The sequence below is a fragment of the Desmodus rotundus genome, chromosome 5 (assembly GCF_022682495.2).
Source record: "Desmodus rotundus isolate HL8 chromosome 5, HLdesRot8A.1, whole genome shotgun sequence".
NCBI lineage: Eukaryota > Metazoa > Chordata > Mammalia > Chiroptera > Phyllostomidae > Desmodus > Desmodus rotundus.
Window position 1 is genome coordinate 42,367,472 of NC_071391.1, and position 10,782 is coordinate 42,378,253.

Below are 10,782 nucleotides of genomic sequence, written 5' to 3' on the forward strand. Positions count from 1 at the left end.
GTATCTTTTTACTTCCCCTCTCTCACTATAATTTCCATGAGGCAAGAAATTGGTCTGTTTTATTCATCAATGTGTATTCTGGGCCTAACAGGGTCTAACACACACTGAGTCCCGAATGAAAATTTGTTGCAAAAAAAAGAAAGAATGATACAAAACTCGGTTATTTATTTTCATTACTTTGCCTTGTAAACAAAAAGATCTGTAAAAGTTGCTTGCAGAGTTTTTGGAAAAATAGAAGAAAGGAGAGCAGATAATTATTAAATGATATGCATGAAGTTCCAGAAAAAGTTAAAGCAGAAAACAGCAAATTGTAGTGAAGTTCTCAGCCTTTGCATGGGCACCTAATTTGTGTGAACTAGTGGCATCTTCAGAGACATTGGTACCACAGTCCCATAGGACGCTGGGCCTACTGCATGCAGTTCTTTCTTTCATCGCTCATGTTGTTTTCAGAAGTGGATCCCAGTGGAAAGTCTGGAACGCCAGTGAGTGTACTGTGGCTCCTGGAAAGAGTGGACTCCAAAAACCCAATGGGGGAATTCGTTTTTCTTTCCTTTGTCCTTGCATTCTACCCTTTCAGTTTCCATCTAAGTCAGTCAGAGTTTCTGTGGGCCCAGTGTCCGGCGGATGACCCGTTTCAGTGCAGCCTTCACTTCACTGTTCCTTAAGCTGTAAATGATGGGGTTCAACATGGGAGTCACCACCGTGTAGGAGAGCGACAGCAGCTTCTTGTTCTCAGGAGAGGTGCTGGACCAGGGTCGGAAGTATGTGAGGATGGCAGTGCTGTACAAAAGGGAAACAACCAGGAGGTGGGAGGAACAGGTGGAGAAGGCCTTGCGTTTCCCCTCAGCTGAGGGCATCCTGAAGATAGTGGAGAGGATACGAACATAGGACCCCAGGATCAGCAAGAAGGGGAAGAGGATGAAGAGAATAGTGGCTGTCAGAGCCTGTAGTTCAAACAGCGAAGTATCAGCACAGACCAAGGCAAGGACAGGGGGAATGTCACAGAAGAAGTGATTCACCCTGTTGGGGCCACAAAAAGGGAAGCTGAAAATCCACGTGGTTTGCACAGTGGCCACCGGAAACCCTGAGCACCAGGATGCAGCTGCCAGCTGGGCACAGGCCCTCCCTGTGGCCCATGATGACTGGGTAGCGCAAAGGGTCACAGATGGCCACATAGCGGTCATATGCCATTGTGGCCAGGATGCAGCATTCAGCAGCCCCAAAGAAGAAGAAGAAATACATCTGAGTGGCACAGCCAAGGAAGGAAATGGTTGTGTCTCAGATGATCAGTGTCCCCAGCATCTTGGGCACAATGACCAAGTTGAAACCTATCTCCAGGAAGGACAAGTTCCTGAGGAAGAAGTGCATGGGACTTTGTAGTGTAGAGTCAGCTGTAGTGACCAGGATGATAAGGACGTTGCCCATTAGGGTTACAATGTAAATGGTCAAAAGAAGGAGAAATAGTAGAGCCTGTAGCCTAGAAGACAAGGCTGAGAAACTCACAAGAACAAACTCGCTGACAGTTGTCCAGTTTCCTCACATCATTCTTCTGCCCAGGATTTGGCTGGGCATTTGTACTCTGGGAAGAATTCTCCATATGTTACATAGACCTCTATTATACCCTTGGAAAAGGAACCTCCTGTGGTTTCATTCTCTACCTCTGTTGGTATCGTTGTTGAAGATCAAACAGCTGTACTTTCAAACAAGGGAAATACAAGTCTGACTATGGGATTCACATTTTGGGGGGGAGAAGACTAACCTTTTTGTCAGACTGAACTGAGGTACACCATGGACATGCGTATCTACACATCCCCTGACTTTTTCTTTACTTTAGCACCAGTCACTGGGGCTAAAAAGAAGTCAGGCCAGGCCACGCATTTCTGAAGAGAAAGATCTTGAGGCACAAAGAAAGGTATTGGTGCAAGTCACGATATGTTTTCTACAAAATAAAAGGGTGGGAAGGAGGAAAGCAAAGGAAGTGAGCCAACAGGGATTGTTGAATCCCTGAGGAGTCCTGAATGTGTGCCAGTCTCCCGCAGCCCACACTCAGGTAGATTTCAGCATATTGGAGGAATCTTCATTGTAATAATGAAGAAGAACAAGGCGGGGGAGAAGGAGATAGCATTTGGTGCTGTGGGGAGTGCACAGAAGGCTGCACTGCAGAGACTCTTGAGTAAAGCCCTGAGCAGGTGCAAGATGTGAAGTCAGGGTGGTGCTGGAATGAGGGAGGTAAAGAGAAAAAACAATGAGAAAGTGCTATTTAATTTTTGGGGGGCTGAATCCTATTCATTTTAAAAACTTCAAGCCAGGTATCACTTCTTCTATGAAAACTTCTTTTTGATACCGTTTTCATTTCAGATAAAAATTAACATTTATTGAGTACCAAATAAGTGCCAGGGCCTAATACAAATGTTTTGTACAGCTCATGCTGTTTGTCTGACAACAACCTAAAGATAATAAAAACTTTTATAGGTTCCACTCTACAGCCAAGCAACAGGAGGAATACAAAAATTAAGTACTTTTCCTAAGGATAGGCCGCCAGCAAGTGTTGGCCAGGGGATATGCGTCCAGGGCCATGTGACTCCGAGTCTTGGATTTAACCTCCAGGCAGCACTTCCACCCACTCTCTGAAAACCAGAAGAAGTCTGAGCTCCGGGAGAGGACAAGCTGGAGAGGTCGGCATTGAGTGACAGTAGGAGGCAAAGAGTAAGACAATTTTTCGAGAGGACCAGGACGTTTCAAGATATTAACACTGGAGATATAAAATACCACTTTCATAGTCTTTATTTTAGAATAATTGTTAACTTATGTCTCCCTCTCATAGTCAAGATGGTACGTGCCTCAAGAGAAGAAATTATGCTACTTAACTTTTTATTTCAGGTCTTAGAAAGGTAGATGCCCAGTAAATTGTTATGGAATGAATGGATAAATAATGAAGAAAATGTGGAGAAAATCCGGGAAATAACTCTATAGACAGAATGTAGAAGCATAGTGAGCTCTATGCATAAGGAATTTAGACACAAAACACTCCATGCATCAACAACACGGCCTCATACAATATACACAAATTTAAACAGTAGTGAGTTGTAAATTATACTCAGTATCTTCCTCCACCCCAAGCCTTCTCCTTTTATCTACCTCATTTCAGAAAATGACAATGGTCACTATATAACCCAGGAACTGGGAGGAAAATCCTTTCATTCATGCCCTAGACTTGATTACTTCTCCTTCTGAACACTGTGTCAGTGTCTCCTTCCCCATCCCTACCACACTGATTGCAGATTCTGGCTCTTAGTTTCTCTGGCTTGGAATATTGTAGGAACCTTATTCCAGTTTGTTCTTTTCAAACCATTTTTGACTTATGCATGATCTGAGAGCAACTCTGATTAAGTTACTTACCTGCTTACTGTCCTTGGGATTAAGGACAAACCCCTTAATAAGGACTTTTTCTCTGACATGTGCTTGTTTTTCCAGTTGTGAATCCCCTACATGGCTGGTGCTCTGGTCACATGAAAATGTTTTCTGTCCTGTGCACACGCCATGTCTTCTGATGCCTCCTTGCCTTCTGCAAGTGGCTCTCTATTCTTGGAAGCCTCTTCCTGCAATTGTGTATAACTTCCTGCTCATCTTGCAAGTTTCAGCTGAAACATAATTTCCTCTGTGAAGTTTTCTTGTCTTCCCTTGGCCAAACCAAGGAATCATTTTTTAATTCTCTTAGAACACTTTGTGTCTTTCCTGTAGTAGAGCACTTTTATAATTGTGTGTGTGTGCTTCTAGTTGTCATTGAATTGGTAACAGTATGAGGACAAATCTATTGCTTTGTCATTGTACCTTCTGCAGCTAGTGGAGTGCTGAACACCAAACTTAGTAATTAATGCAGTCTAAGTTTTAATTAGTTTTACATAAGATTGATGACATTATTAAGAGCTTTAATTTTTGAACCTTAGGCACAGCTAAGGTTCAAGATCAGACCACTTCCTACTTGTCCCACAGCTACTCTCTCAATGCTACAAGATTTAGAGTTAAGAGATGACAGAATGGTGGAATGATATTTTCTAAGACTGAGAGTATGATGTTTGCCATGAATTGTTTGTGATAGGAATGGCCTTTATAGAAGTCATATTTAACTAGCTAGCCAAATAAAAAATTTAACCTGGAAGTATTGCCGGTAAACATGTCAGACATTGTCTTGAGTCAATTAAGAGTGCAGGGAAATGGAAAATGCACTAACTAGGGGGGAGAATGATCAGCCTTCCTTTCATACCTCTCGGACACATGAAGTTTCTGACCATGTATCTCCACTGAAACCCAGACGGTTCTCTCTAATGGAACAAGGGTCATTTTCAGGTTGCAGCCACCTCACAGGAGGTCTAGTTATTGTGATGGCACACCTTTATAAGGTATCTCTCTGTTCCTCCTCTCGACTGAGTTTATTATGATTCGATTGTCAGTGGCTTTTCTCATCAGAAGCCATAGAGCCCAGAAGACAGTGAAAAATCATCTTTAACATGCTAAAGGAAATACACTCTTCAATTGAGAATTGGTGTTACAGTAGCTCTAGGTTAGGAAAACTTAAAGCTGTTCATTGTAATCCCTAGAGAAGCGCTAAAGAACCATGACTCTTACTGTGTAGATAAAGGTCTCCAAAGCCACCTGGAACCAGATCCTTCAGATGCATAGAATTGTTTGTTACAAACTCCATTCCCTTTTCTCACCATAAAATTCAGATCTTCTGATTTATTGGTTCACTTCATATTAACTGATCTGTCTGCATTTAAAGAACACACACACAGAGAACTTGACCTGACTTAAGCCAACACGTTCCCTAGACCACTTGTACATGCACTCATCACATTTATGTTTTGAAGAATTCCATTGTGCAAATGTACCATGGTGTTTGGGTCTACTCATTTGCTGATGGACACTTAGATTGCTTCCAGTACTTGGCTATTGTAAATTGTGCTGCTATGAACTTTGGGGTGCATAGGTTCTTTTGGATTGGTGTTTCAGGAATTCTATGCAGCAGAGAGAAACAAGGAGCTTATACCCTTTGGAATGGCATGGATGGAACTGGAGAGCATTATGCTAAGTGAAATAAGCCAGACGGTGAGGGACAAATACCATATGATCTCACCTTTAACTGGAACATAATAAATAGAAGAAAAAAGGAAACAAAATATAACCAGAGACATTGAAATTAAGAACAATGTAACAATAGCCAGAGTGGAGTGGAGAGGGGATAGTGTGGAGAGGGGTCTATAGGAACTACTATAAAGGACACGAGGACAAACTCGAGGGGGAGGGTAGAGGTAGGGGAGGGACGTGGGACTGGGTGGGGTGAGGTGGAGGGATGGGGAGAAAATGCAGATAATTGTAACTGAATAAAAATAAAATAAAATAAAAATTCATGTTGTGAATCGAATGTGGCAGATTCTGTACGAGCAATTGGGAGTGTATCAGTAACCACAATCGGATGAAGGCTGTCTTAACGTTGAACAGAAGATTCCCTATGCTAAACTATTGTATCTCATCACTGAAAGCTCTGTGTTACACACATGCTCAGAATATTGTGTTGTGTAGATTGTGAAGTGTACTGGTCAATCTGACCTGTTTAAGTAGTCAAGACATTAGTGGAGATAATTTGGTTTCATAGGCATATGTAATGGACATTTGTCAATTTTTGGCTTCTGATCATTGAATACCCTTTCTACGTTTATAGTTTTCTGTGAATTTGGGGGGTTTTTAGAGTGCGCCTCACTCTCCACAGAACTTGAATATTACCCAAAATCCACTTTGTCTTCATTGCAGCTAGGGCATAGCATGTAACTTGCACTCAATTAGCTAGGCCCAGTCTACACTTTAAATTAAGAGGCAGTAATATAAGAAAGCAAAGACAGCAAACCGTTTCTTGTATTTTTGAAAAATAGACATTTTAAAGCAGTTTCAGGTTTATAGGAAAATTGCAAAGATATATAGTACAGTGAGCTCCCATATACCTCCTCACTTTTCCCTATTATTTTTCTAACTTTATTTTTATTGTTGACACTATTACAGATGTCCCTATTTCTCTACCCTTTGCACACCTCCACCCAGTCCCTACCCCCCTGCCCTGGCCATCACCACACTGTTCTCTGTGTCTGTGGGTTATGCATATATGTTCTTGGGCTAATCCCTTCACCTTCTTTCATGCAGTCTTCTCTCCCTGCTCCCCTCTGACAGCTGTCAGTCTGTTCCATGTACCCATGCCTCTGTTCTATTTCGTTCATCAGTTTATCTTACATTATTATGGTACTTTTGTTACATTTAGGAAAATAACATTGATATCTTATTATTAAGTAAAGTGCATATTTTATTCAGATTTCTTTAGGATTTTTTTTGTATTATTATTAAATTTTTAATGATCCTTTTTCTGATCCATCAAAATACTGTTACATTTAGTTGTCAGGCCTCCATAGGTTCCTCTTGGCTGTGACACTTTCTCAGACTTGTTTTCCATAACCTTTACAGCTTTGAGGAGTACTGGTCATATAGTTTATGGGAAACTCATCTATGAGAATTTTCCTGATGTTCTTCCCATGAGTAGGTTCAGGTTATGAGTTTGGGGAAGGCAGATCACAGAGAAAGTGCTATTTCCATCATATCAGCTGAAGGAGACATACTGTCAACATGACTTATCACTGTTGACATTAGCCTTGATCATCTGACTAAGGTAGTGTTTTCATCACACAATTCTTTTTTTTTTTTTCTTTTTATGTAAGTTGCAGAGGAAGCAGCAACATCCCAATTTCCAGTTTCAGCAGAGCAGCAGCTCCAGAAGCAGAGTCTGCCCCATGGTGTTGGCAGGGTAATTGCGCCATCTAGTGTTGGATAGTAGTTCTGTGATACGGTTTGGGCCTGTGGTTCTGGCTGAGGACCAGAATACCAGGATCGTCATTTTCCATTATTTGTCCTTTTATATTTAATCATGCATACTCAGTTCCTCTTACTTGCAACTAAGAGCCCTGACTGAGACATGACATTTACTATGATTTTGGGGTGTGCATACTAAGTATTTCTTTCTTTAGAAGCTTTCTGGCCCTTTATTCCCACTCTCCCTCCACAGAGTGAGAGAGTGGTTTCAAGCAGACTGCTTTTCTTTGGTAGTGTGAGAAAGGCCCAGCAGCATCTCTTTTGAAGGAATAAATAGGAGCATGATTCTCTCAACGTTTCAGTTGTCCATTGCCTCATCACAAACCCTCTCAAAACCTAGTGCCTTAAAACGGTAACTGTTTTATTATGCTCAGGATCTGTGGGTTTGGAATTTGGACAGTGGGGATGGAAATTATGTTAGATAAAGGAATTTTAGCAGAATAAGGGGATGGTTGTGTGAGAATTGATTTGGGGCAAATATGGGAACTGACTTCAATGAGTTGTGGTCTAGAAGGATAATAAAAAAATTGTTCTAGGAATAAAACTAGAAAAAGTGAGTTCAAGGTACATGGAAATCGGTTTTGACCTACCCTGAGGAACACATTTGTAATAGAAAAACTATATATGAAAGAGAACAATCCAAGAGAGTCAGGAGCTATAGCATTCCTGTTTAGGCAAATGCTAGATACTTATTCAATAAAAAATATTATAGAGTACTTTAGGCCTCAGATACATGGTTGGAATAGAAGACTGTGGAATTCATTTTTTACTCTGATACGCCATAACTATATGAAATTAGGATGGACAATACAAAAAACTTTTTCTGGAGGTTTCAGGAGAGAACATTATGAACTATCAAATATTATTACCTCTAGTACTTTTTACAAAACGAAACATTATGGTACATGATCCCAGTATTAAAAACTCTTCCAGATATTTTGACTGTTTTAGTCAGAGCCTATTCCTGGGACATCTAAACTTGAAACATCTTTGATATTAGAATCATGCATGCATTCATATTTCAATATAATCCAGTTTAAACTTCCTTTACTCCATTGTCACCATGCTTAAAACATGTCCATGTTACATGAATTAACCACACACCTCTTCAAGATAACATGAGAGTTTTCATATTCAGGATATAATCTACATTTTCATCCTTTTATTTTTTTCCTCTATGTTCTAGCTTAGAGAGTGGTATTCACAGTTTCTACAACATGTCCTTCACATTCATGCTTTAAAAAAAAAAGATTTTATTTATTTTTTTTTAGACAGAGGGGAAAGGAGGGAGAGAGAGAGAGAAACATCAGCTTGCGGTTGCCTCTCGCACACACTTCACTGGGGACCTGGCCCACAACCCAGGCATGCTCCATGACTGGGAATCAAACTGGTGATCCTTTGGTTTGCAGGCAGGTGCTTAAGCCACTAAGCCACACCCGCCAGGGCCTCATGCTTGAAGGATGTGACCATAGCTGAAAATGTGACACCCAGAGGTCACTGCCCCTGAGAAAAAGTCTTTCTTCTCGTTAGTTTCCTGAGAGCCCCTTTCACATCCTTGTTTCGCAGGCTATAAATTATGGGGTTCAACATTGGCATCACCACTGAATAAAACACGGATATCATCTTATCCCACTCTTTGGTGGTCTTGGAGTTTGGACGCATGTAGCTGAATATTCCTGACCCATAGAAAAGGATGACGACAACGAGGTGGGAGCCACAGGTGGAGAAAGCCTTGAGCCTGCCCTCCCCTGACTGCATCTGGATCACAGTGGAGATAATATGACAGTAGGAGACAAGGATCAGGGAGACAGGAGCTAGGAGGATGACCACACCCATTGCAAAGATGCCCATTTCAGTGCTGTAGGTGTCTGCCGAAGCCACCTTGAGGAGTGCAGGAGGTTCACAAAAGTAGTGGTTTATAATGTTCTGCCCTCGATAGGGAAGCTGGAAGGTGAAGGTGGTGTCCACCAGAGACACTATTGTCCCACTGGCCCAGGATGCTAGCGCCAGCTGGAGACACACCTGTTGTGTCATGACAGTGGAGTAGTGCAGGGGCTTGCAGACAGCCACATACCGGTCATAGGACATCACCGCCAGCAGCACGCACTCTGTGCACCCCACCAGAAGGAAGACAAATATCTGGACCATGCACCCTCCAAAAGAAATAGTTTTCCTATTTACCAGGAAGTGGACCAACACCTGAGGGACAATGCTAGTAGAGAAACAAAGATCTGCAAAAGACAGGTTTCGAAGAAACAAATACATGGGCGTGTGAAGCCGAGAATCCATGAAGGTGAGAATGATGATGAGCAGGTTTCCAAGCACAGTCAACAGATAAATGATGAGGAAAAGAATAAACAGCAGGATCTGGGTCTGCAAGTCCCGTGAAAGGCTGAGGAAGATGAACTCAGCCACAAAGGTCTGGTTTTCTTCTCCCATTCAGAGTTATGCCTATTTACCTGTTTGGACCCACCACCAAGAAAAACTTTGGGTTACTGACGTCAAGTCCTGTAGAAGAGGCTTATTTAAAACTGACACCTACTTGGATATTTTAAGCTCTTTTGCTATCCAACTTGTTCTTATTAATGCTAAATATAACATTTTTATTCTTATTACTTGGTTGTAATTTTTTACAGTAATTTATTTACTTATTTTTAGAGAGAAGGAACGTGGGGAGAAAGAGAGAAAGAGAAACACCGATGTGAGTGTGAGAGAAACACTGATGGGTTGCCTCTCATATGTGCCCTGACCAGCTCCCCAATCAGGAAAACCAAACCACAGCCCAGGCATGTGGCCAGACTGGGACAGAACTAGCAAACTTTTGCCTTGTGGGACGATGCCCACCAAGTAAGCCACACTGGTCAGGGCAGTGGTTGTAATTTAAATCCAGGTACAGACTGCACAGTAAATACAAAGAACACTTGCCTATCTCTCAGATGTAGGATTTGAACGCTTATGGACACATGTGCGTGTATGTGGCATGGGGAAGAAGATGATTTACTCTGCAGACAGAAAAGGAGAGTAACAAAGGAGTGAAAAAGGAGGTAAAAATATGAACTGTTGTACATTTACATTCCACGAAAGGCCAGGAATAATCACTCATTCTTTTACACTCCAAAGATTTCATCTATGAACTTTACTAATTAATTCAACAGGATGTCTCTTTATATACTACGGGCAGAAGGTGAGGAAGAAAACATTAAGAGTGGTTAAAATAGAATAAAGGAAATAGAATTTAGAAGAAAGCAGGGACAGAAAGCTAGACCCAGAGATGTGGAGAAGAGCAGAAGAACGAGGGGAAGCAGGAAGAGATCTGTGAGTCTGGCTCTTTCCCCCAAACCAAAAGCAAGGGTAATGAACTTTTTATCCCTCTAAGGCCCTAACAGCATTGTAACTACATGGCATTTACAGAAATCTCCGCATAATGACGGTGACACACAACTGCATTCATGTGGATCATTATCCACACACACCTCATGCTACATACAAGCCATGTCCCACACAAACATGTACACGTCCACCCATCACGGAGATACATAAGTGTTTCATATTCTTATATGTGAACCCTCACGGGCATCAAATCTTTCACCGCAACAGAAGGAGTCACAGAGCAGGCACTTGGATACTCAGCCAATTGGATACTGACCAAGGCTGGGTAGGTGGGAACCCACCATGCCTGGCCTGTATGGGTAGGACCTCGCAGAATAGGGTGTAGCTGTGGAGGCACCAGCAGTGGGGGTCAGTGTCCTCCTCTGGACTATATGGACAGCGCTGATATCATGGGACCCCCTCTCCTCCACCTGCCCTTACTCACAAAGGGGTTGGAAGCAGCAATGCCAGCATCCCTAGAACAGTGTCCCATATAGACCTGTT

General features: G+C 42.0%; 1 protein-coding gene and 1 pseudogene across 1 annotated transcript; both read right to left on the reverse strand.

The window, feature by feature from the left end:
* Positions 1-593: 593 nt before the first annotated feature.
* Positions 594-1,545, reverse strand: LOC128781036 (olfactory receptor 10A4-like; annotated as a pseudogene).
* Positions 1,546-8,111: 6,566 nt separating this feature from the next.
* LOC128781038 (olfactory receptor 2D3-like) lies at positions 8,112-9,468 on the reverse strand. Its single transcript, XM_053925154.1, has one exon. The coding sequence runs from the start codon at positions 9,346-9,348 to the stop codon at positions 8,404-8,406; it is 945 nt and encodes a 314-aa protein (XP_053781129.1). The 5' UTR covers positions 9,349-9,468; the 3' UTR covers positions 8,112-8,403.
* Positions 9,469-10,782: the final 1,314 nt, after the last annotated feature.